General features: G+C 40.0%; 1 protein-coding gene across 6 annotated transcripts in view; it reads left to right on the top strand.

Moving 5' to 3' along the window:
* PDLIM5 (PDZ and LIM domain 5) overlaps positions 1-27,650 on the top strand; it is a 224,209-nt gene that overhangs the window by 178,046 nt on the left and 18,513 nt on the right. For all 6 annotated transcript variants that reach the window (XM_070392626.1, XM_070392620.1, XM_070392611.1 and 3 more), the window contains 2 exons: positions 2,124-2,311; positions 25,140-25,314. In XM_070392626.1, coding sequence (XP_070248727.1) covers positions 2,124-2,311; positions 25,140-25,314 — 363 coding nt within the window. The remainder of the gene's footprint in view (positions 1-2,123; positions 2,312-25,139; positions 25,315-27,650) is intronic.

Below are 27,650 nucleotides of genomic sequence, written 5' to 3'. Positions count from 1 at the left end.
GCACATGCCTGGGTTGCAGGCTCAATCCTCAGTAGGGGTCATGCAGGAGGCAGCCGATCGAGGATTCTCTCTCATAATTGATGTTTCTCTCCCTCTCCCTTCCTCTCTGAAATCAATAAAAAATATATTTTAAAAACTGATTAGAACTTATAAAAGAAGGTAGTGGCTCTATTATACCTGAATTTAGGGAACACTATTTGAAGAAAGTTAAAATAGCATTAGTATGATTTTTCAAAACTGTTCAGGTGCCCCAAGACCACCCCCAGGTTTGACAATTCACTGGAGGGATTACGGAACTCTTGTACTCATGGCTAAGATTTATTACAGTGAAAAAATACAAAGCAAAATCAGCAATTGGAAAAGTTGTGAGATCAAGTCTGGAAGAAATGAGACTCAAGTTTCCAAAAGCCCTCTCCCAGTGAAGCCACACAGGATGTGCTTGATTCCTCAGCCATGCGTTATAACAAAACGTGCAAAGTGTTGTCAACCAGAAGCTCATTAGAAACTAAGTACCTAAGACAAGGATTTTATAATGAGGCTCGTTATGTAGGCACGCTGTGCCTAATTCATACTGAAATTCCAGACTCTCAGAAGGAAAGCAGGTATTCAGCATAAACAATATTTATATAGTTTGGGCACAGTGAGCAGCTCTTATCTTTCAGAGAAAGTTTTATATGACTGTAGAGAACCATTTACGAGCCAACTCCCAAATGCCAGTCAAAGGCCAGCCTTGCAAGTGGGCCTTCCTAAGGGAAGGCAGCCTCGGGCCTATTTAGTTAGGTGTTATCCAAGTTTCAAGAGGCATTGGGGAAATCAGGCATTCCTGTTTATTTGTAAGCATAGTGGACGTGACTGAATTTGAAATTTATTTCCCTTGAAATAATCTCAACCAAACTAAATAATTAAGCAGTATTTATTTTATTGAAGTCATTAATATAGTATCCTATCTTTGTCCGTGTGTTGCTCTAGCTCAGTGATGGCGAACCTTTTGAGTTCGGCGTGTCAGCATTTTGAAAAACCCTAACTTAACTCTGGTGCCGTGTCACATATAGACATTTTTTGATATTTGCAACCATAGTAAAACAAAGACTTATATTTTTGATATTTATTTTATATATTTAAATGCCATTTAACAAAGAAAAATCAACCAAAAAAATGAGTTCGCGTGTCACCTCTGACACGCGTGTCATAGGTTCGCCATCACTGCAGCTGTTGCTTTCAATTTCAGATAGTGAAGAAATTGAGTTTCTATGCATGAAGTTATCTGAGTAACCAGGACTTTATTACTGAATTTTTATTGAAAAGTTAGGATGTATTGTTCTTATTGTTGTTATAACAACTCTTATTATTTCAATTGAGAAAAACTGTTATTGTATTGTGTCATTCCAAAGTGCATATTTTATCATCTGAGCTAAATTTTTTCTTGGAAATGACATATAATCATAAATAATAAATAACTGAGTGGTGAGAGCCGCATGATCCTCTAAATCAAGCACAGGTAAGGCCTCCTGTTAAGCAAATAACTCTGAGAGCGGACAGTGGCGGTCTTGCCTCTTGTTTGTTTTCCTGTGCTATGAACATAGAACAGAGGATGCTCTATTAGATGGGAGATGTTCTCTCTGTTTACCACTGTGTGAACAGTGTGAAGCACAATGTCTGGCAGATCGCAAGTGCTTAAATATTTATTGAATGAAAGAGTGACTGAGTCTGTGAGCAACAGAGTGACTCGTGAGATGTCAGAGAAACTTAGTTCATAGAGTACCAGAAGAATGTGGGAAACGGTAAGGAAACATCTGTGCTATTTCATAGAGATTTTTCAGGGATTCTTTAATAATTGCTTATTTTTTTCTAGATGATTGAATGTTGCGATAGAGAGGAATAGGAAATCAAAGGATTGGCTGTGTAAGTTTTTTAATAGCCTAGTTTCTCAAGGTAGACCCTTTTCTTTTTTTAGAGAGACAATCCCTGAGTCATGGTTTTAGAGTATTTTATTTTTAAATATCAATTAAGTGATGATTATTTTTGTTTTCCTTAGAGATTTAATAGGCTGAGAAGATCAAATGATCAGTGCCAGGTTAGCTTGATACCATGTCACCAAAAATGTTTTCTTACTTTCCTTCCAGCAACACCCCGGAGCCTTCTCTGCACTTGGCGCCATCAGCAGCATCTGCACAGCGTATGCCTGAGAGGCCAGAGAGCCCAGCCTTTGCCAGACCAGGAGTGGCCGGGCTCACAACTGCTGCTGCTTTCAAGCCTCTGGGGTCCACCAGCGTTATCAAGTCACCCAGCTGGCAGCGGCCAAGCCAAGCAGGTACGCCAAGGAAATCACCAGCTTTTTGCTTTCCTTAAGTGTAATTATGAAAATGTGTTCTGGGATATATGATAGATTCCATTGGTGAAACCCATTCTCGACTATCTAAAAGGACTGCAGAGAACAGCTACAGCTGTTTTCCTCTCTGAAGTGTTCCATAAACATTTTCTCTGTGTGTTTGGTATTATTGCCATTTGCTATGCATAACTGCAGAATTGGGCAATTTCTTGTTTCCCATGTTACTCAGGAAGCATGTGTAGAGTTGGAAATTTGGGGTCTTATTAACAAACTATATTGTTGGGAGGTTACCTTGAAAATGTAACATTTTAGTTTTGATGATAAGTGAAACATAACAACAGAAGCATTTGTTGCCATCAGACAATATTGAAGGAAGGCACATTGACTTCTTGTCCTCTGAAGATTCACAAGGCAGAGTGGAAGGAGGACCCCATACTAGAAAGGGAGCATTTGAGCAGTGTAGGGCCAGTCTGGAAACCTGAGCTTTCACTCTCTTCTATAGATAAGTAGCTTTACATAAAGTCACTTAACCCCTTTGATCCTGTTTTCCAACCTGCGGGATGTAGGAAGACTAAATGATCTCCTGTTCCAACGTGAACAAAGTTTATGACTGTCAGATTAAAGTAACTGTTTCAACAGGAAGATGGGACTGTACTTAAAGGTTGCCAGTCCCACACTTAGCTTTCATCTCTTTCCATTCTTTGCACTCTCCCTGGACGATTTTCCATCCAGATTTCTATTAGTCGCTGATGATTTATACAGTCCTCTCTCCTGGACTTCATTTCCTCAAACCATGTTGACCTACTTGCTGTTTCCAGGTAGCCCCTCAAATGCAGCATGGCTGAAAATGTCACTACCTATCTCTTAGTGGTACACCCACCCAGTCACCAAAGCTGGGATGTGAACTTACCACCTCCCACTCCTTACTCCTGTCCTCAAAGAAATTAACACCTAATGATTCTACTTCTTAGTATTTCTCAAATTTATTTTCTTCTCTCCACTGTGTTGGTTCAGGTCTTGTCCTTCAAACAACTAACTTGTAACTAATTTCCCTGCCCCCTTCTGTCTGTCTGTAGCCACTGATCTTTCTGCAGCTCCGACTTACCCGCCACTGTCCTGCTACAGGTGCTTTGCTTAACCTGCCATTTAAGACCTTGTTTACTCTGGCCTAGCTATCTCCTCAAGCTCGTCTCCTGCTGCTCCCAGTTGGGTATGATCGAAACTATTTGAAAGAAAACACAATTTTATTACTTTTTAAAACTTAAAATATTTAGACTAAAATCATCAGCCTCAGAAATTTCTGGACTATTAATTAACTTAGCAAGACCTTTTCCCTTGGCGAAAAATGCTGACAGCTCAGCCCATGCATTTTTAATTATTTCCATTTACTTAAAGCTTATCCATGACCATGGAGATTCGCTGTAAATATTTCGCATGTGCATTAAAATACAGAAAATACCTCAAAGATTTATTTGGTATGGTAATTGGAAGGGATCAGAGAATATTTCCTAAAAGAGCAAGGACAAGACTAAATTTCTGAGATAGAAACTGAAGTAGGGCACAAAGTATATGTATCATGGAGGGCAGAAAATATATGTAATCTGGAAATTCAGAAATTGTGGTCAAAATAACACTTCACCTATTAAAGTGAAAAGGAAAAATTTCACTTGATGTGGAAATTCTGGAGAATATACTACAGCAAAATTACCACAAGAGGGCGACAGAATCCTTTCTTCTCTGAATAATCAAGGCAGGCAGTATAATTACAGTCATGATTCACATGGTCAGTATTTAAAATGTTACACATTTTTAGGAATATATAAGTGAATTTAATTTGAACAAAACTATAACAATATAAAACATTAAACATCCTATCACATTATAAAGCATTAATATTATAAAAGGAAAATGTTTTGCCATTGTGAAGTTTGTTGAATTTCATCATGATGCTTACTTAGCTCAAATCAGAAAGTATTTGCAGGACACCTGCTGTTTTTCTTGCTCTAGGTGCTTCATACTGACCTTTAATGAGTTATTATGTTATATGTAAACTAGAGGCCCTATGCACAAAATTTGTGCAAGGGGCTCAGCCCTCGCAGCTGAGTCAGCCATGGCTTCGTCCGGAAGGTCGTCCGGAAGGACATCCAGAAGGTCGTTCAGCTGTGTGGTCTAATTAGCATATTAGGCTTTTATTATTATAGATGTTACTTATTTTACACTATTTTGTAAAAGATGTGAAATAAGTAAAAAATTCCCAGCTCCTCAGATACTTTTATTCTATTCTGCCTAACAGAGTACCATATTTTAAAACAAAACAAAACACCTCAGAATCTACACTGAGTCTTATAAACAGTTTCAAGAGCTTCCTAATGCAAATGAAAAGTTCTTTTGATTTAGAAGGTGATAGGTGCCTCATGGGTTCTTGTGTTCCTCACAATTCACCTGTGAAAACTGCACTGTCATCCAAAGGGAAGCAAGAACTACAAAGGCAGGTTGCTGGGCTAGGAGGACTTAGGTAAAGCATCAAGGCAGGTGGCCTTACTCCTCTCACATGGGAATTTCAGGCTCTTTCTCTTGATAATTCACAGCTGTGCACTAGTGTGAGTGAATAAAGGGAAAGTAAATTTTTTTATCCTCCTCTCCCCCCATCACCAAAGAGTGACTGTTACCAGTGATGTCATTTACAAATAATTCCTACAGAAGGATGGTATCAAAATCACGGAATTGCAGCCTGTGGCCCACTTAGTTGATCCTGAAATCAGTTTAATGGATCATAGATAGTATTTTCACTAAAAAATGAAATAGAATAGAAAATGTAAGAATATTTTAATATATTAAGGGAGGTATCAAGTTGTGAAGGTGTGGTTTTAGTTAACATGGGTTTATAGTAGGTCCTCGGGTTACGTCAGAGATCCGTTCCTACGGCGCCACGTAACCCCATTTTTCGCCGTAAATAGGAACCCACCTCCATAAGCACCTACGTCACTCACATGGAGCACATACACAGCAGTAATGAAGTGAAACAGTAAAAAAAATTTAAAAGAAAGATAACAATTCCTGACCTTTACTTGTGGTAAATAAATAATAGAAGACATAAAGCACATATGTACATATGTCGAAATGATGGAACTTTTTTTTATCCTATATAATAAAAGGCTAATATACAAATAGCCTGAACAGCGGAACAACTGAACAACCGGTTGCTATGACATGTGCTGACCACCAGGGGGCATGTGCGGAACATGGCGGGATGGTGGAGCAGGTGACTGGGGGTGCCAGACCAAGGTGGGGCGCTGGTCACTGTGATCAGGGCGAGCCTCTGGTGGTTACTGAAAATTATTTGCTCCTGCACACCATGGTCCTGCTGGGTGCTCACACCTGCAGCCGGTGCCAGAGCCACCTCTAGCACCCACTGCCAGTGCCCGGCACCAGTCCCGCTCACTCGGCACCATCAGTGGGTGCAAGTGGCGGCTGCCGGCCCTGATTGCCCCTGAGGGCTTCTCAGCATCGCCCTGCTCCTAAGAGGTGATCGGGGCAGCAGCCACCGATTGCACCTGCTGACGGTGCTGGCCCCGCTCGTACCCACTGCTGCTGCCGGCCCCAATCGCTCCGCGCCACCTTCAGCAAGTGCAATTGGGGTCGGCGCCGTCAGCACGTGGGAGCAGCAGCGGAAGCGGGGCTGCCAGCAGATGGGACTGGGGGCCACGGCAGGAGGTGCTGGGAGGGGGCACGGAGGATGGGCCGAGACCCTCCCTTGTGCCTACTGCAGCCTTGTGGCCCATAGGTCCTTTCAAGGTGCACGAATCCGTGCACTGGGCCCCTAGTTATAAATAAATGGGAAATGGCAACCACAAAACGACGTACGTCGAGTCCGATGTAACCTGAGGACTGCCTGTATAAGTAACTGTATATATATACATACAAACATATATTTTAGGTCAGCAGATAAAGTATATTTACATACTGTGTTTTATAGTTTAAAAGTTTGGGAGTCATTTATTTAAATATTATTTTAGTCATACTCTGTCTGTTGGGTGATGATTAATGTAATTGTGAAATGATAGCTTGAGAAAAAAAAAAGACTGCATTGAAAGGGCTAATTGGAATTTGAAGACATACTAGAATATTCTGAACCTGTCATGGGTTTACCTCCTCTGAAGTTTTGACTTTAAATCTTCGATCATTTCACTTGTGGTGTTACATAGCCTGTGTACCAGAAGTCTTTCAGAACACAGCATTGCTATAGTAGCTGATAACTAGGAACCAGGTTTGTGTATATCAGTAACAGCATTATAACTCAGATTAGACCTTCTTTTCCTCAGGCATGTAGTTTAGTATACACCACCGCACATACACAAGCTTGCCAGTGACTGACAAAAAGCTAAATATTTTGCCTGGCCAGTGTGGCTCAGTGGTTGAATGTTGACCCATGAACGAGGAGGTCGTTATTCAATCCCGGGTCAGGGCACATGCCCAGGTTGGAGTTGCATACTCGATCCCAGTAGGAAGTGTGCAGGAGGCAGCCCATCAATGATTCTTTCTCATCATTGATGTTCCTATCTCTCCAGCTCCCTTCCTCTCTCTGAAATCAATTATATATATAAAAAAAAGCGCTAAATATTTTAGGATGCAAAATGTTCAAAAGTTCATAGTATGCACAAAAGAATTAAGATACAAAAGAAGTTAGAATCCAAGCTTGAATTTTACATCAGTGAGCAAAACTACTTTTGACTCACCTGTATCTTTGGTTAGACTTCCATAATTCAGAAGCAATAGTCTCTTCAGAAATTTGACTTGATCTAGAAAAATAGGCGAGATTCTTCTTGTCATTTTTCAGAATTGGGGATATATACTTTTTTAAACTTATATTTTAATTCACTATGTTTGTATGTCTAATAGATTTTGTAATGTTTGAAAACTTCTTCTTATATATAATTTTAAGTGGTTAGATAGATATTTTCAAGACCTTTGTAAATGTAGTGATATAAGTTTAAAAATATGTTCTTGTATTTATGTAGGTGACCTAATCTGCTATGTAATGTTTTTCCTAGATTCTGTTTAGGTTATGGGTACCAGATTAGTTCATTCAATGCAAGTATATGTATAAACTATTACTGTCTTACCCAATCTAGTCAGGTGTTTTTCCCAAACCCAGTATTAGAGCCATAAAGAGCCATTATATATTGGAAGCACATCAGTTTTCCAACTTTAGTTTAATTGTATACAAAATGAGGATGCCTAATTTGTTAGAATATAGGTGCTTTGCTAGCTCAGGCCTATTGTCCATTGAGCCCACCTAGGTTGTCCCCTGCTAAGTTCTGAAGAATAGGAATGCCCACCCACTGGAGTTGAATTTCAGAAGGCTAGGGATGTTCCCCAAGTGGAACATTTTAAGCCTTCAATTTGTTTATCTGTTAAAATAAAGGTAACAAAGTCCCTTAGAGCTTTCTTGTGAAGCTCACGTGGTAGAACAAAGTGCTTGATACATAGAGAATACTCAAAAAAGGTTAAGTTTTCACCCCTTTATTCTTTTTCGGAATAGCATCAATAATTTATACTGTTATACCCAACAAAACAGTTCTCATGTGATTTCCTGCTTGAAAATGTTTGGGGTCCATGCTGCCCGCACATTAAATGTTTGACTTCTTAACAAGGCGTACGGTCCCTTTACAACCTGTGCCAGCCTTCTTCAGCTTCACCAGGCCTTTACCATTCCTTGGGCACATACCTCTGAGCTTTGCACAAGCGGCTCCTTTTCTTTGGCATGTTTTTGCATTTTATACCCTTCTCCCCCTGAACATTTCTGTTCACTCTTTATGACCAGACTAGAGGCCCAGTGCACAAAAATTTGTGCACTGGATGGGGGCGGGGGGGTGACCCTCAGCCCGGCCTGTGCCCTCTTGCAGTCTGGGACCCCTCGGGGGATGTTCACCCGCTCCCCGGGGGATTGGGCCTAAGCTGTCAGACATCCCTCTGGCAGCCCGGGAGCCCTCGGGGGATGTCCACTTGCCAGCAAGGAGCAGGCCTAAGCTGCAGTCGGACATACTTAGCGCTCCTGAGGAGGTGGGAGAGGCTCCCGCCACCACCGGTGTGCTGGCAGCTGTCAGCCTGGCTAGTGGCTGAGCACAACTCCCCTTGTGGGAGCGCACTGACCACCAGGGGGCAGCTCCTGCATTGAGCGTCTGCCCCCTGGTGGTCAGTGTGCATCATAGTGACCAGTCATTCCCAGTTGTTCTGCTGTTAGGGTCAATTTGCATATTACCCTTTTATTATTTTACTAGAGGCCCGGTGCACAAAAATTTGTGCACTCAGGGGGGAGAGGGGGTACCTCAGCCTGGCCTGTGCCCTCTCGCAGTCTGGGACCCCTCGGGAGATAACGACCTGCTGGCTTAGGCCTGCTCCCGGGTGGCAGAGGGCAGGCCCAATCCCTAGGTGCAGCCCCTGGTCGGGCTCAGAGCAGGGCGGATCGGGAGGTTGCGATGCCACCCTTAGTCACACACAGAGCAGGGCCGATCAGGGGGTTGGGGCGCTGCCCCCTGTCACTCACAGAGCAGGGCCGATTGGGGAGATGGGGTGCCTTCCCCTGTCACGAACGGAGCAGGGCGGGTAGGGAGGTTGTGGCCCCGCCCCCTGTCACACACAGAGCCGCAGGGCGATCAGGGGGTTTGGGCGCTGCCCCCTGTCACGCTGATCCCGGTGCCGGGAGGCCTCGCGGCTCCGCTGATCCCAGTGCTGGGAAGCATATTACCCTTTTACTATATAGGATAGAGGCCTGGTGCATGGGTGGGGGCAGGCTGGTTTGCCCTGAAGGGTGTCCTGGATCAGGGTGGGTGTCCCCACTGGGGTGCCTGGCCAGCCTGGGTGAGGGGCTCATGGCTGTTTGCAGCTGGTCACACCCCCTTTAGGGTGGGGTTCCCCACTGGGGTGCCTGGCCAGTCTGGGTGAGGGGCTGAGGGCTGTTTTCAGGCTGGCGGGTGACTGAAGCTCCCAACTGCTCCTTTTTTTCTTTTTCTTTTTTATTCTGGGCCAGCTTTAGCTCTGAGGCTTGGCTCCAGCTGTGAGGCCTCGGCTGCTGAAAGCAGGTATCTGGTTTGTTTGGGTTCTATAATCGAAACACGGTTTCAACTCCAGCTCTGAGATCCCGGCTGGCTGAAAGCAGGTTTCTGGGGTTTTGTTTAGCTTCTATATTTGTAACAATGTTTCAAACTGCAAGCTCAGAGGCCGGCAGCGGCAGGCGGGGAACGTTGGCTTCCTCCGTCACTGCAGCAAGCAAGCCTCATGTTTGCTTCAAGCTGCCTGGCTGCCGGCCGCCATCTTGGCTGGCAGTTAATTTTCATATTGCCCTGATTAGCCAATGGGAAGGGTAGCAGAGGTACGGCTAATTACCATGTTTCTCTTTTATTAGATAGGATTATATAGGAGGATAGAGGCCTGTTGCATGGGTGGGGGCCAGCTGGTTTGCCCTGAAGGGTGTCCCGGATCAGGGTGGGGGTCCCCACTGGGGTGCCTGGCTAGCCTGGGTGAGGGGCTGATGGCCGTTTTCAGGCTGGCCATGCCCACGGGCTGGAAGCAGGTATCCGGGATTTATTTAACTTCTATAATTGAAGCTTTGTAGCCTTGGCCCCGCTTGAAGCCTGGGTTGCCCCTGGCAACGGAGGCTCCCAGCACTTCCTTGAGTGGAGGCCACGGCGGCTGGAAGCAGGTATCTGGGGTTTATTTATCTTCTATAATTGAAACTTTGTAGCCTTGAGTGGAGCTCAGGGCTGGCCAGGGCAGGCGGGAAGCTTGGCTTCCTCCATCGCTGGTGGCAACCCGAGCCTCTTTCTCGCTCCAGCTCCGTGGCCACCGCCATCTTTGTGATGGAGTGAGGGTTAATTTGCGTATTACTCTTTTATTATATAGGATGTTATCTGCTTTGTGAACCTTTCTTGAGCCCTATAAATAGTTGCTGGTCCTTTCTGTTTGATGATGGCCTTATTATAGCATTCATCATGATGACTTTAATTATTTACAAATGTGTCTTTTACTACTGTGTTTAGACTCCCTTAAGGACAGGGACCAAGTCTTACTAGTCTTTGTTTTACTGCATCAAAACAATACCTGGCTCAATTTATAGGCTCTAAGTAAGTGTCAAAGAGGGAATAAATGAGTAGGTGGGTAGGTCAGTTTGTCTTGTTTTGTACATCTTCGTATAATTTGAGGGATTCCCAAGATATTGTTCTTTTTTTCCTACCAGACTTGAAATTGCCACAACAGTCATTGAACGAAGGTGGACGTGCTGTCTGCCAAAAGCTGCCATTAAAAATACACAGATTGCTTAAGGGCAAGGAGACTTCACTCTCCTTGAAGCACTAAACTCCTGTAAGACTTAATAGTTGTGACTATAGGCTGTACTAGAACTCTATTAATTTTCACTAATTAAAAAAATGAATTTTAGATCTGAAGCTCTATGGTAGCATTTTTCCCCCCTCAAAAATGTGGAAATTTATGGCATATAAGGAACCAAACAGTGGAGTGCAGAGGAAATATTAAGGAATGTTCACCCATTTTGTCGCTGTGGGAAAATTAACTTGGATACAAAGCATCAGTAAATAACAGAAATCCACAAAAACAATGCAAAGAGTTAAATCAGATTATAAGGCCCAGGTCAGAAGGCCTGGAGGTCTGGATCAATCTAAAGGACCAGTAATATTCAGTGATACAATCTTGAGGTAGAATATGTCCCTTTTTATGATGGAGTCAAATTTTATGCAGGAATAAAGTGTTAATGGTTGTGTCTGAAGTAAAATCACATGTAGTCAATGCCCCATGAATATTTTTAGGAAGAGGCCAAGGTGCAAGAGGGAACAGCATATGCAAAAGCTTACAGAGAACTTGACTTCTGAAAAAGGGCAAGTAGTTTGGTATGTTCAATAGTGCCTAGTAGCCAAAAGGAAGTTTAGACGGGTTATTGGGAGCCTGGTCAGAAAGGGCTTTGAAAGTCAGCAGTATGGATTAATGTGGAAAGGAAGCTATTAAAAGATTTGTAAACTGGAGAGTGACACAATCAGGTTTGCATTGTTAAAAGATCATTATGATCTCTGTGTAAAAGATTAAGAGTGGTGCCCTGGAGACTCTCTAAGACAAGCATGTCAAACTCAAAGGCTAACACGGGCCAAATAAACAAGGTTTAAGTTTATGTGGGCCGCAAAAAAACAAAAGCTTCAATTTTCATAGAAACGTAGGTTTATTTCGATAGAGACATGCTGAATACAAAAGGCTGAAATAAATGAGTAATCATTAAACGTAAAATAATAGAACACTTTAATGAAAATTAATATTTTTTCTTGAACAATCTGGGACCCCTCGGGGGATGTCCGACTGCCGGTTTAGGCCTGATCCCTGTGGGACATCCCAGCAGTCAGACATCCCTCTCACAATCCAGGACTGCTGGCTCCCAACTGCTTGCCTGCCTGATTGCCCCTAACCACTCCCCTGCCATCCTGATCGACGCCTAAATGCTCCCCTGCTGGCCGATTGCCCCCAACTGCCCTCCCCTGCTGGCCTGGTCACTCCCAACTGCCCTCCCCTGCCAGCCTGGTCGCCCCTAACTGCCCTCCCCTGCTGGCCCAGTCGCCCCCAACTGCCCTCCCCTGCAGGCCTGATTGCCCACAACTGCCCTCCCCTGCCAGCCATCTTGTGGCAGCCATCTTGTGATGACATGGGGGCAGCCATCTTGTGATGACATGAGCATGGCCATGTTGTGACCACATGGGGTGGCCATGTTGTGAGGGCGTGACGGTCAGTTTGCTTATTACCTCTTATTATATAGGATTATGTATAACAGGATATTGTAAAAATTAAGTTACGAAATTTTTATTAAAACATTTCTTACATACCGTTATATTGGCTGGGCCACAAAAATGTTCGAGTTTGACGTGCTTGCTCTAAGAGGTGCTGAGGTAATCCAGCATAGACAGGATGATAAGGAGTATTACCCTGGGCAATGATAGTGGCAGTGGCAGTGAAGAGCATTCAAGGGGCAAGAGTATGCCAAGTGCTTACACTCTCACCTGACTGGGATGCACGTTCTAGCCATTGCTCTTCCAGGAAGCCTTATTCCCTATAGAGTATAATGTATCTTCTATTAAAACGGTAGAGAATATATTCGGTTTGAAGAAATTATACTTCATTCTAAGGAAGTCTGATTATGGCAGGAAAACTGGTTGAATGTATCTTTAGTTTTTTAAATGTAATGTGCCTAGTTACAAAATATAAGTCTGAGTGGATTGCATCTTGTACTGGAGAAATAAGTTAAAGTTTACTTTTATAACATAACTATTTTTATAGCATTTCCTAAGGGGAGTGCATTTATTTCCTCGAAATTAGCGTTTTCTAAATATTGACTCTTTTCATTCTTTATATCTGCAAATATGAGATTGGTAACTTTGGCATGATCCTCCTTGTACTGCTTGTCTTTGCACGAAGCACTTATACTACATGTTGTACATGTTGCCATGGAAACAAAGATGAGATAGAAAAAGGATTGATTCTTCCAAGACAAAAGAAGAAAAATTCTGTAGAACCCTGTTGGTCAAAAATTAAATGCGTATCATTTGTATGTAGCACAGAAAGCTTTATCTGTAGATAGGCCTTACATTTTTTTTCATTAATTACAGGTTTTTTCTTCTTTTCCACTTTCAAAATATGTTGATTTTGAGAGCATTTGTAATAATACTTAAATGTATTGCCATTATAAATGTTTAGTATACAATATATGATTTTTTACTCAAAAACTCATTGAGCAATCTTTACAATATTGGCTAATACTTTAATCTCAGTTTTCTGTAAAGAATTGTGACTATTTCATAGAGCCATTGGAAAAAACACACACAACTTCGTTATATTTTCTTTCACTGTAGTTAGTGTTACCTAGCTGTGCTGAAATATTTTCTTTTTTAGCTGTTTTCATTAGCTGTACTTATAGCATGATAAAATAATGCTACCTTCATGTTTTCTTTAACCATATATACACATAACTCCCTGTTTATTCTTATGTCCTGCAATGTTGGCAAGAAAGTAGTGGATTTATTTTATTTTATTTTACTTTTATTGTTAAATGTGTCCATGGAGGCAGACATTCCACTGAGAAAATTACAGGCGCATTTAGCTGATATGGTGACATACTCAGTACACTCCTAGTATTTTAACATTTATTAGTGGGCATGCTTAACCTCTGATACTGCATATTGAACAAATATTAATTTCCCTATATTCTATGTAGGGCATTATTCCCTTTATATGTATCATGTAATAGGTATATAAACTTTTTATTAGTGAATTGCTTTTTTCTTTATGAAATAGTTTTAATATATGTAGTAAAGGCAAGAGCTCTTAATTGACAGATTTGTAAAAATTGGTGATTCTTTTGGAAAATATAAATTGTGATTTGAAGAAGCACAGTACAAGTAATGTGTCAACAGAAAAGTTGAGATCGTTTGTAGGTATTTTAGGGACACAACTTTTTGGGGGGTGAAATAAAAAATGGCAAAAGACACAAAGTTACTTATCAAAATGAATAATTAACTTTACTTACCATCCTTTTTTGGGCATTTGGAACTCAGGAATATAATGGGTAGCCTTGAAGGGGGCAACCAACCTCATTTAACAGTAAAATGGTAGGTAGTAATAATTGGTTTTATAATTCTTTCAATATTTTTTATGTTTTTATTGATTTTTAGAGAGAGAGGGATAGAGAGAAACATTGATGAGAAAGAAACATCATTATTTGGCTGCCTCCTACACACCCCCTACTGGGGATGGGATCTGCAACTCAGGCATGTGTCCTGACCAGGAATCGAACTGGTGACCTCTTGATTCCTGGGTTGACACTCAATCACTGAGCCACACCGGCTGGGCATTTAATTCTTTCGCTAAAAGTACCTTTTTTATTTGGAGTGTACAATCAGATAAGACTATGAAAAATTTAAATGGACATCATTATACCAATGAGGCTAACAGAGTCTAAGAGAAGTCAAAGAGTTGTCCAGGGTCCTTTAGTGATTTGAACCCAGTTATTCTGACTAAGTAGTGCATTCTCCTGTGTCAGAAGATAACATCAATGAATATATTTAAGGGGAACTGAATCTCTTAGTGGTAGTGTAGAAAGGATTATTGCCTTACATAGGGAGGATAAACTAGTGACTAACAACTATTAAGATGTTTCAAGTAACATTTCCTTTGCATCTAAAGTCAATTCTTTAAATTAAGCTAAGATTCTAGTTAGCAGGACCCTTTATTATACTCTGCCTCTGATGTGTGCTACATTTTAGAAATAAAGAAAAGCTTATTTATTCATTACGGAAAGAGCTTTGGAGAGATCTTATATTCTTTGTAGGGATTTTTTTCAAGGAAGACTCAGATATATTTGTGAGATCTGATTAGATCAAAAACTGAATGATGTGCATCTCAGTTGTAAGTGGATATAAATTCTATCTTTTATTTGAAGTCTAAAGGAGATAGGGGTGAGAAAGGAAATTACTGTTTCTCCAACCATCCCAAATTTCATTGTAGGCTTTACGCTGCAGTAATAAATCGAGATAACTAGATTTGCTTAGCTAAGATGGATAGATTTATTGGTTCCATTTTTAAATTTTTATATGAATAAGTAAACTGCTACCAGTTGCTTATGTTTCATCTCTTCTAATAATGTTTTATTGCCATCTGCTCCCCTGCTTTTTGACATCATTAAACTAAACAGTCCACTGGCCACAAAGGCCTGGCTGGAGCTGTCCATTGTCAAAACCTTGGTGTGAAGCGTGTAGATATGCTGTATCTCTTTATATAGCAAGTAGATTTTTGTTTAGAATCATGACTCTCAGGAGAGAAAAGTAACAACCATGAACTGCCTTCTTTCTTTTCTTCTAAATGTTGTCTTATTGGGATTTATTTCCATGTTGGAAGCTTTCCAGTGCACATTGTAAAAGCCTGTCTTCTTCCCCATTTTCCTTTCAACCTGAGATTAAAATGTTACATCTTTTGTAAGGAAAGATACCTGGATTTACTCATATATGCTTTTAACAAAGAATTAATACTTTTTATTAATTGATGCATCTGGTTTATACCAGAGGTTAGCAAACTGGCCCTTCGTCACATCTGGGCCACCACCTGGTTTTGTAAATAAAGCTTTATTGAAGCACAGCCATACTCATTTGTTTGCATGTTGTCTAAGGCTCCTTTGTGCTACAATAGCAGAGCTGAGCAGTTTCAACATAAATCATATGGCCCACAAAATCTAAAATATTTATTTTCTGGTCATTTACAGAAAAAACATTGCCAACCATAGGTTTAAACTATAGGAATAAGAAAAATTATGCTTGACAATTCTGCACAATAAACACAAACTGTATTGGGCGTCATGGGCACTCTGGATAATACTAATGAGCAGTAAGGCACTTTGTTGTCTCTTTAAACTCTTCTGGGACAGGAATCTTATTCTTGGGTGTATCATTCATACCAGACGGGTTCCTATATCTAAATTACTGTTTGTATCCTCTAAGTAGTTGTTGAATGAGTGCATGGACACTTTATTGTTTTTTACCCAGGTAAGAGAGTGTAGTAATAATTGACATTGATGCAGCAAATCTTACACATTCAAGGAACTGTAAGTCCTCCCTTTACTTATACTACCTCATTTAACTCTCTCACACTTGGAGGGAGTTGTTATGATTGCTGTTTTACAGTTGGGGAAACTAAGACCCAGAATGATGACATTTCTAAGTTCACACAGCTAGAAATGATCGGAACAAGGTATCTTAACATCAGTGTTTCGCTATATATACTGCTTCCTCCAGCAAAAAAATAGCTCAGCAATGTTCTCGGCTTTCTTAAAAGATGTGAAATCCAAACATTACTTTGGATAATGATAATAAAATTGTATTTATTTCAGGGATCTAATGACTTTAATTAAGAGAGATAGATATCTTAGAGAATTAGTAGTGGTGATAGAAATGTAAAAAGTAACCCAGGTTTTAAATTTTACAGTTATTGATATTGCTTGACATGAGGAAATCTACTTAAGTATTCTTCCCTTTTCTGCTTCAGTTTTTTGTTGTTGCTCAAATTAAAAGAATTTTATGTATGATCAGTTCAAACCTGAGGGACTTTTCTCTTTTATTTATGAGGTTAGGCTTCTTTCTCACTTATGTAGATGAACATCAGTAGGACAATGGTAAAAGCCAAGCCCAATTTGGGTTTCATACTATTTTGGAAATAAGATATATCAGAACTCCAAATATGAGCAAAATTCTAGAAATGTTATATCCTATATAATAAAAGCCTAATGTGCAAATTGTCCCCTCGACTGGGAGTTTGACCAGGAGTTCGACCAGGGAGCGGAGCCGGCCGGCCAACCATGGGAAGGGAGGCCCCGGCCGGCAGCCGCTAGGGACCGTACCCATGCACGAATTTCGTGCACTGGGCCTCTAGTGTTAAATAACTTCTTAGATTACACAGTCTTCATGCAGTCACCAGTGATTCTCTTCAGCATTCCTGAGGTCATGAACCATGCCTCATTTGTTTTAGTTTTTAAAATATTTTATCTGATTTTTTTTTCTGTTTTATTTTTTTTAATTTTTAAAAATTTTTTTTCCCTTCTTACCCATTACCTCTCTCCCTGCTCTTTCACAGGAACATATTGTCTGCCGCTGGTTAGAGCATGGATTTGTCTTTCTATTACAAAAATTGAAGTTGGGACAGTGATATTGAGATTATTTAGAAACTACTATAAGTGATAAATAATTTGTTGATTTTAAATGAACAGTGGTAAACCAGATATTTTATTACCAGTATTTCATCTCTTTACAAGATACAGACTGGGCTTCGTTTAGTTGTAACTAACCACATGAAAGTTTTATTGCTCAGGTCAGTTAGGAAGAGAAAAAGGCAAGTCTGTGTTTCCCAAATGTTGATGAAGTGTAATGCAACAAATTAAAAAAGAAGAGAATGGAACCTTATCCAAGTCCCCACACTCACTTTAATTAAGACATTCTAGATCCAATTTAATCTGAGTTCTTAGAGTTGAAAGGCTGGTTGCTAATGGAAGAAACTAACCTCCTGAAGTTGCGGAAATATTTGATACTTAGTCTTGGGCGCACCTGTTCCAATTCTTTATGGCATACATACCAGCATTCTCTACTGCTTAGAGAAATGATAATAGTTTAATCTGTCCAGTTTTGCTTTTAATCATTGAATTAAAAACTCCTTGATTCCATTTAATAAAATTTGCAGAAACCTCTCCAGAATGTACTTCCCTCTGATCCTAGATCTTGGCTTAACTTTAAACCTTTTCTATTTGTACTGGATACAGTTTCATGCCTGGGTTATGGAGAGTAGACTGTTGTTTATACTTTCAACATAAGGAGCTTGACAGAAAAAATGCGCAGATTATATGCCTCCCTGGCCACCATCTGTTGGAGCTGGCTGGGGATGGGAGGAAGAAGAAAGCACTGGCTGAGCACGGTGGTGTGCAAGTGTGTTGCCATCGCTGCTACCCAATTTAGTATGTGTAAAATTTCTACCATGCCTTTGTGCACATACTCTCTGAGATGCTGATTTGCAGCACTTTATCTCCCCAAGAGTGCCAGAATCTCACTTTGATGTAGCCCAGTTATTGCTCTGAGGACAGCATTAGCTTCCGTTTATAACAGGAGCGCCCCTTGCAGTTGAACAGTTGTTTTTCACACCATAAAACTTCACAGGTGACCTCTGTCTTGTCAGGGCTGTCAGTATTTGTCTCTCTTCTTTTTGGGGGTGGGGAGACATTAGTATTCTTATTAGCCTCATTTCAGACTTAATAAGAATGAAATATAGGATTTTTAAAAGTATATAGTATGGTTATCCCTAAATTTACATTTTCTGATGCTGAATCTTAATTCAAACGTAGTAGTTGAAATATTTAGACCAATATAGAGTGTGCAACAAAATGGATACAGAATTCTAATGTTTCAAGCCTGTTTGTCCTCAGTAAAAGTAGTATTAGATCTATAATTATATTATCATTTCTGAAGCAGTTTATATAAAGCCTCTTAAATGTTCTCAAAATGTGAAATATCTAGCTTTATATTTTTTATGTTTTAGTTCAAGAACTTTGCAGCCATTGATTATAATGGCTGAAAAATATCGGCAGCCAGGTTTAAGGAAAAAAAGAAACATCTCTGTAGGAAATTAATATCTTACAAAATACAGGAAAGTTATAAAAGTGATAATCTAAGCATGTTAGGCATCAGGGCAAATGAAAAACAATTCTTTCATCTATTATTCCTTAATCTATCTTACCAAGTTCATTAAAGAAATTCAAATAGGAGAAATTAATCATCTCAATTACCATTATCCCTTCCTTCTAAACTGGTCCAGAAGTTAGTACTTCCTGGGTTAGATCACATTTATGGAGATCTGCCTTCATATTTCGATTGACTCACAGAAGGCACATGGTAAGTATTTGATGGATGATTGCATAGGGACATAGGCTTAGGAGTCAGGCAGATGTGGTCTTGGATCCCAAATTGTCCCATTGTCCACTCTCCTCCTTTGCCTTCCATGATGCTCTCTGCTGGTTTTTCTCAAACTGCCTCTCTCTTTGTATTTGTTACTTGCGTTATGCCTTCGAAGCTCTTCTATTTTCATGTTACTCTTTCCTAGAGCAATCTCATTAACTCCCACAGCCTCATGTTAGCAATATGCTGACGACTCTGGAATCAGTTCTTTTAGCTCAATCCAGTAGAAAACTAATACAGAGAGCAATCTGAAAAAGTTGAAAATTGATTGGTTATTTGAGGTTGTTATTTTAGGTGCAATAATGGTATTATGGTTGGGTTTTTTAAAAAGAGTTCTCATAGAGATCATACAGAAATAGTCTGTATTAAATGATAAATCTTGAATTTGCTTCAAAATAGTTCAGAGATGAGGGATATAGATGACACATGATCAATGATGAGGCAATACTTTGTTAAAGCTTGGTTCTTTCCCTGTATTACATTTTGCTGGTTTTTAAAATTAAGATTTGGTTCCTTAGCATCCTCTAAAGCTGACCAATGCAATTTAAAGAAAATCCAGAATTGTGAGCTCCTGGGTTTGAACGTATTGGAAGCATTTAGATCTTTTGGAGTTGTTATTCTTATTAATTCAGAAACTGTCTTATCTGCTTTGCCAAGTCCATTTGATGCAACTGTAGTACTCCCTGATAGCTTTCTAATTTGACAAGATATTCTAGACATTCCTTGTTCATTTTTTGTCCCAGTCCTCAAGTCAACAGTTTCTCTAAAAAGTCTAGTTTCTTTTAGTGGGAAGACAGTTATTTTGGGCTGGAGTCATTCATTCTCTAAACAAAGATTTATTAAGCAATATGCCAAAGACTGCTATGCAACAAATAAAATAGTGTCCTTGGCCTCAAAGTGTGAAGAGATAGATAGTAAAAAAGCCTGTAAAATAGGTTAGATAAATGCTACGGAGGAAGGTAATCCAGTTAAGGAGTATAGGAAATGTGGTTTGTGGGGAGGGGATGCTGTTTATATAGGATGGTCAGAGAAAGCCATATTGATAAAATGGCCTTTGAGCAGAGACCTGAAGGTAGTGTGGGAACAAGCCATGCAAAAGTTTGGGAAATATTTCCAGACAGAGGAATGGAAAGGACAGAAGCCCTGAACCAGGAGTATGCTGGCCATTGAGAGGAACAGTAGGGAAGCCAGTGTGGATCATATGTAGTGGGCAGAGAGGAGAGGGGCAGATCAGGGCAGGGAGATAGCAGGAGTCAGATTCTATAGGAGCTTTGGTTTTAGTTCTAACTTGCGAGGGAAGAATTGGAGGGTTTTGAGCAGAGTAGCAGCATAATCTGACTTAGTTTTTACTGGCCTCTGTGTTGTTGGCAAGTGTGGAAGTAAAAATCTAGAGGCAGTAACTGTAATAAGCCAAACAAGAGATGATAATGGCTTGGACCAGGATATACTGTGGAGCTGGTAAGAAGTCATCAAGTTATGCATTTTTTGCATTGTGAGAAGTTCACATTCCAGCACCAAACTTGTTCTACTGAGTGATATGTTCAGCAATTAAAAAGCACTGCATCTAGTAAGAGCAATATCTGTTGTTGCTTAAGTTTGTTTTTTTTAGGGGTATATTTTACCGATTAATTTGACAACTTTACATCTTACTGTATACACTAAGAAAGTAGTCTATTATGCTTCTGGGTGTTCCCACTAATTTATGTTTACTTATTTAATGATAATCTTTGTAATTTTAGGTCTGACTGTCAGTGCTAAGAAACAAAAGCATAGAATAATTAGGAATGCATGTCATTGAAAACTTTAGACTCACATACCATTCTAAAGTGAATAGAAGGTATTCTCACCAGTACTGGGTTTGGAAAGTAGTTAGTGACTCTCAATTTCTAGATGAGCTTTGTGGTGCTGAAATGTATCTGATACAAGAGGAAAAAATTATTTTTAAAACAAGAACCTAATGGGGTAGAGATTAGCTATAAAAGAAGCCAAATTTAATAAAAGTAGCTCAAGATTAAGGTTAAAAAGGAAAACTTGAGTCAAGAATTTCCTAAGGTTCCCATTGTGACCCTTTATGGACTCATTCATTATTCACTTAGCATAAGTCACTTAAATTTTTGTGACTAAGAACCTTAGCTTATGAAATGGGCTAATTCCATGTTCTTATTTAATAGTTCTAGTATTTAAGAGGAAAAAACCACCCTTTTATTACAAATATGTAGATTGTCATCTTTAAGCTGCTATCTCTAAAGAAATGTATTTTTTTTCTACCTTAAAGTGGTTGATTTTTAGAACAGGTTCAATAAATTTGAAGTAGTTTTATCACTGTTACCCATGGAAGACTGTTTGCTCTCTATGGTAGCTTAGTGCTCTACAGATTCTAAAGGAAGCAGGGCTCCTTTTGTGCTGTTTCCCCACGCCCAAGACCTCACCTTTTTACACCTCCCTGTCCCCAGGAAGCCAAGCGAGCAGAGGCCGGGCTGGCACCGGATGGCTCAAAAGTTGCCCATTCCTGTGCTAGAGTAGTGAGAAATTCAATCTGAAGAAATGAAACATCATCACTTTATTCATATGGGAAATAACTGGGGCTTGGACGTGTTCAGGGCCTGGCAATTAACAGGTTTGGGTAGCTTTGTGTGCGGGCCAGTGTGCTAGCAACACGGCAACAAAACGGAGGTGTGAGAACTTCGGTCTTATCCAACGTGGCGAAAATGGGGCAGTCACAGAAAGCAAAGCTTTCTTCACAAGCAGGGAACAGCAGTGAGCTTAGAGCCTATTTATATGTGTTTAAGATGGTCAGATGTTTCAAGTTTAAGAACGGCTTCTCATGTTAAAGAAGTTCGTTCCCCGTGCACCTTCTCCTTGAGGCATGGGCCAGATGGGTTATGTCCCATTTTACAATGACTGATGCAGAATTACTACACGCTTTCATTGCTAAAACTGTCTCAGTGACTCGGGACTTTAGGGCTTATGCATAGATAATGTGATAAAATAAAGGCATATGGTAGATGAAAGGGTTGGACTCTCTTTGAGGTCTCATTTTCAGATTTTTCAATTGGTAGCTTTCCCACTGTTTGAAATCCTGAACCCAATACACATTATAAAAGCCTCTATCTTTATAGTTTCCATTTAAAAAGGCAAAATGAAAGTTATTCAGAACCTTCCCTTTTTCATTTACTTGATTAAGCAGTAATTTTTTGACTTCTGTTTTTAAGGCGGTTTTCTGGTAGTGGCTAGAAAGGAATATATAGTTTGTCCTCACAATTTTAAGAGTTTGTAATTGACTTAATAAGGAAAGGCATTATAGGACCTACTGATTAATAACAAATAAATTATACAGGCGGGGGTGTTAATAGACATTAAGGGGAGCAAGAGAGCACTTCTAGCTGGAGTGTTCAGGGAATACTGGGGACAAAAATGGAACATCCGTGGCCTCACAGAATGGAAAAACTGAGTATCAGAGGAGAAAGGGCCCTTTCATTGGCTGAGGATCATAGAGGCAGGGGATGACATGGCAAGTTCAAGGGACAGTGACTAGACTGTGGCACAGTGGTTAAGAGCACAGACTGCCTGGATTCAGGACTGCCTTTTATTCTGTGTTTGAACTCAGAGTAAAAGAGTGGTGCTGATCGTGCCCAAGTCATAGGGCAGCTGTAAGGATTTGAGAATAGTGCCAGCACAAGTTAAATATTAAATAAATAAAATCAAGTATGATGATGATGACAAGGATGCAGGTGATCATAAAAGACCAGGTTGTTAGAAAGATTGGAGTGAGCTCCCTAAGGGGCTGGACTGTTAGGACAGCAAATAGTTCATAGCAGGGAATTACCGAAAGCTTTCTAAAAAAGAATATATGGTCAGACTAGTGTACTTGGGAAAAGAACTTAGCAGAAGTGGTTGAAGAAGAGAGTGCAGCAGAGAGACTGCTTAGGAGAATTGTAATGGTCTGGGCTGCCGGGATTCAAACCAGGACTCAAGGGATAGAGGATGGGTTCGGATTAGCAAGAAGGGACAGACCTTGCAGACAGTTGTAATGAAACCCGTGTTAGCATCTGGGGACCATGTCAGGGAGGCAGAGGACCATGTCTGAGTAAGTGGGAAAATTCAACCATGGGAGTTCTTGGGAAGAGCTGGCAATGTGTGCAAGAAGGTGAAATACAGTGTATGTCCTGTACGTACAGGCAAGATCGGGCATTGAGGTGCTTATCTGGTGCTTCAAGAGAAATCAGACCTGATACAGAAATGGAGGGCCCCCAGTTGCACTGTGTGAGTAAATGAGGTGACAAGGAAGAGAGTGTTCACAGTGAATGTTATAGCAATTTTCTTTCCCATTTCTAGAAGAGAAAGTGTGAGTTTAAGAGAATGAACACATATTCCTAGTCCAGTGGACTCATTTAAAACATGGGCAAGAGTCGAGTTCCCTGGCCTGTAAAGTGCCATTTCACAGCTCAAGTGCCAGGCGGAGCTCCGCAGGAGACGTGAGAAGTGTTTATAAATGCATGGTTTCCGGCTCTGTACTTGCATGTCATTGCTGACAGGCTCTATTCTGGGAGGGAGAATTGTCCTTTCCATTATCCTAATTAGTCTCATCCAGTTTTGACCACACCTTTAATATAGATCCTGTCAATAGACACACATACACTACTTTGTTAATTTGTATTGTACTTGCTTCTTTTTTTCTTATTTTTTGTTAATCCTCACCTGAGGATATTTTTTCCATTGATTTTTAGAGAGAGTGGAAGGGAGGGGGAGAGACAAAGAGAGAAACATCGATGTGAGAGAGACACATAGATTGGTTGACTTCTGTACATGCCCTGACCGGGGCTGGGACTGAGCCTGCAGCTGAGGTACGTGCCCTTGACCAGAATTGAATCCCGGACCCTTCAGTCCTCGGCTGACACTCCAACCACTGAGGCAAACCAGCTAGGCTTTGCATGCTTTTCTTAAAAGTTGTTCCTTTTAAACATTTTTAATATATGCTTTTTTCTCTTCCATTACATTTTAATTGCCTGTGGGTAAGGAGCTATAGCCTTCTGTTGGTTTCAGTCTTTACAGTTTTGCATTCATCCACTTATGTATTGGTTCCAGTTTATTCGTTCATTCATTCATTTGTTTATTTATTCCAGGCACTGTATTAGATGTGAGGGTAATGAATAAGACACTCACTGTCCTCAGGGAGCTTACTAGCTGGTTGGGGAACAAAAGACACAGATATGTGTAGAAGAAGCAATAATAAAATCATTCACAGAAAACTATGCCAACATGGAAGAGAAACATGGAAGGGGCAGCAGGGAGAGGTAATTCAAGGAGAATTTTTGGAGCAATTGGCTTTTGGGCTGAATCTTAATAAGTAGTTGTTACTAGGTAAAGAGGAAGAAGCATAGAGAAATGACAGTGAAGACCTATTCACAAGAAAAAGTGAGGCAGTTAGGTGTTGCTGTAGCACAAAGTGAAAGGCAGTAGTGAAAGATGACGTGGCGGACCCGGCAGAGACTGCTGGTGAACCTGCATGCGGTGAATAGAAGTTTATACTACATTCAGTGCTCAAAGAACAGGGAAATCCTACAAGCGGGTCTGTGATCAGGCCAGGTTGCAGTCTTCGGTGGCAGTTGGGAGGATGCATTTGTGGAGGACGACAATTTGGTATAGCTAGTCCTGGTGGCAGACATTGAGGACCTAAACCAGGACAGTGTTGTAGGAATGGAGATGAGAGGGCAAAACTAAGAATTATTGCGAAATAAAATTAACAGAGCCCATTACAACCACAGATGAGGGAGAAGAAGGTCCTAAGATGATTTTTCATAGCTACCTTATATGACTGGGTGACTGACTGCATAGTCTCCTTAGACAATATAGGAGGAGAATATAGATAACAATATAGAATTGTTGTTTTCAACCCACTGAGAGTTTTAATGTACCTGTGATATAGTTCAAGTGAAATCTAATTAACACTTAGCAGAAATGTCTATATGACTACAAATATCTCGTTGTCAATACCTTAACTATCTCCCCCTAGATACAGAAGTATTTATGTTTCCTGAAACATGCTATGCATGCATCTGTCATAACTCTTTGTGTTGTAATCCTTGATTTTCATTTCTATTAATCTCTGTAATCACAGTCCAGTGTTTGGTACATAACCTCTCCTTAAATGTGAGTGAGTGTGTGAGTGAATAAGACAGTGAGTAGATTATTTTTAAAAGTACTATTATTATTATTTATTAGAGAAAGTTTATATTTGGCTTATTCTCATTCTGATTTTTCTGTGTTTTAATCCCTAGCACCTTCCACTGGAAGAATCTCAAATAGTTCCACTTCCTCAGGAGCAGTGGCCTCAGCCAACTCCGCTGGGGGGCAGCCCCAGCCAAGCGACCAGGACACCTTCGTGCAAAGAGCAGAGCACATCCCAGCAGGGAAACGGACTCCCATGTGTGCTCACTGCAACCAGGTCATCAGGTTGGTTGTTTTTGGAATTTCTCGGGAGTACTTAATAAGAATGTTGATTTTTATTTATATTTTATTTTCTGAAAGATTCACAATATTATTCTTGCCACATTTCTATGTAAATGTTATTATTGAAGTACATAAATATGAACATATTTTTTAGAATTTATTATAGTGAAAAGTAATTCTGGGCCCTTGAAATTAAAACTAAAAATACCTTTTTTTTCCAGTTATTTATTCCTAAGGAAAAATAATGATTAATGTGGCCTTTCAAAGAATAATAAAATGTTAAGACTCAAAGGGACCCTGAAGATCATTTAGCTGAACTGCATTATTTTGCAAATTATAAAAGTGAGGACTTCCATTTAGATGAAAAATAACTGGTGACATAAAATAAAGAACTTTGAGTCCTATAGGAAAAAAGATTGGGTTTTTGAAGACCTAAGCACTGAAAGATATAATTACCTCCAGGTCTACATATGCATAAATGCTTTAAATTTTAGATTACATCACAGCTTGCTTCTTTATAATATTTTTATCCAAATCTTACTTTATTGTCTTTTAAATTCCACATAGGAAAAGGCCCAGAGATCTTAAGTGAGTGCACTGCACTGGGACTTATTAACCCTCAGAGCATTTCTTAAATAAGTGGCTTTTAAAATGTGCCGAGGTTTAGGTGTGAGTGTTGACTGCAGGGATCCCACCAGCAGGACCTATTGCCTTCGTGAGTTGCCTTGTTGGCAGTAGCAAATGATCAGTTGAAATGACTGCTCATGCTCTCCCCTTGTTTTTAATTTATCCTGTTTTGACATAGTACAAACAATGGTTCTCTAAGGTTGAGACTTAACTTGTATTTTCCCTTCTTCTATTACATAATTATTGCTTAGGATAATGTGTCTAGTTACAAAGGAGCCCAAGAAGCCTCAATACTTTATTTAAGAACCAAATATAAATACGCTTCTCCTGAACCCACTATTTAATAATAAGTGATTAAAAATAAAATAGATTTTATATTTTAAAGGTAATCCATGTTCATTGTGACATATCAAAAATATAGAAAAACTGAAAGCAAAAATTCACCCATAATTCCACTTCCTAAGCTAGCCACTGTTAGTATTTTAATTCACACTTTTAAAACAAACACAGGACCGATGTTGTTTACAGAAATGGAATCATAATACGATATTTTGTAAGCTGTTTGTATTTTCCATGGAGAGTAGTGCCTGCTACTAGGAATTAGCCAGGAGCAGTGGTAGCAGTGGCAGTGGTTATGGGGAGAGGAGAAATCAGAGGTTCCCACAGTCCTGCGCGGTATCAGGCACTCGGTGAATGTTTGACTGGAATAGGGCACGCAGGACTCCAGACCCACTCATCGTTCAGGCTGCAGTATTAATTTGGATAGAGTCATTTTTCTGAAAGTACTACTTATAGGGTTATTGCCTTGCAGAAATATTTAAACTATTACAAAATCTAGTTTGGTACTGCTTTACTCCAGTAAATGAAACACTGTTTTTAGTTATATTAGGTTTAATATGAATGAAATGAAAATTCCAACTTGGCACATTGCTTTGTAAGTATGGTGCTTTGGTTATGGAGACTGGTATTTAGGGATACTACATGGTGGGCAGACACACACCCTCTGTGGAGACAGGAGTCGGTGCTATTTGTGTGTTGCTGTAAGCATGTCATTGGATGGGTTAACGAAAAGTCAAACTAGATCAGTTGCTGATTCATGCTGTCTGATTATCAGATTCTGTGACAGCCTATAATCACCACCATCAGCACATCTGAAAAACTTAAGTTCAGAGAGAAATTACATTCCCCACCCTTCCTACCTTGGTTTCAGTTTTAATGCTAGATCAGGATGTGATTTTAATGCACAATCTTATTGTCATGTGAAATAAATATATATTATGTTAATAACATGAATGGCCATTGCTTATTGCTCCCCCATCTGTTAAATTTTATATGGCTCTGAATTATCCCAGCACTTGTTATTAGTTCAACTTTAAAGCTTCATTTATAGGGAAGTTAATAGGACCAGGGATTAGTTCATGTCAAGATCTTCTAACAGTAATTAACATAGCACATTTGCTTGGTGCTCAAATGCTGAAGCAGCTTGACTGGTCTGTGTCAGTTCATAGGCCCAGTCAAAGCATAATTCTAGTTCTTGGCCTCAATGCCAGTATCACTTACCAAAGCAAGGAGGCACTGGATCAAGTGACATTCTCTTATACACCTGTTGTAAAAATAAGCTGCAGTTACAGGCCTGATACTTTCCATACAGGATATTGCAACCTGGCAAACTCTAAGAAGTTTAAGATTTCAGAATTTATATTGTTTGTTTA

Source organism: Myotis yumanensis, unplaced genomic scaffold (genome assembly GCF_028538775.1).
Source record: "Myotis yumanensis isolate MYYU_CA2020_CCGP unplaced genomic scaffold, mMyoYum1.0.hap1 SCAF_1, whole genome shotgun sequence".
Taxonomy (NCBI): Eukaryota; Metazoa; Chordata; class Mammalia; order Chiroptera; family Vespertilionidae; genus Myotis; species Myotis yumanensis.
This window is presented reverse-complemented; position numbering and strand designations above follow the sequence as displayed.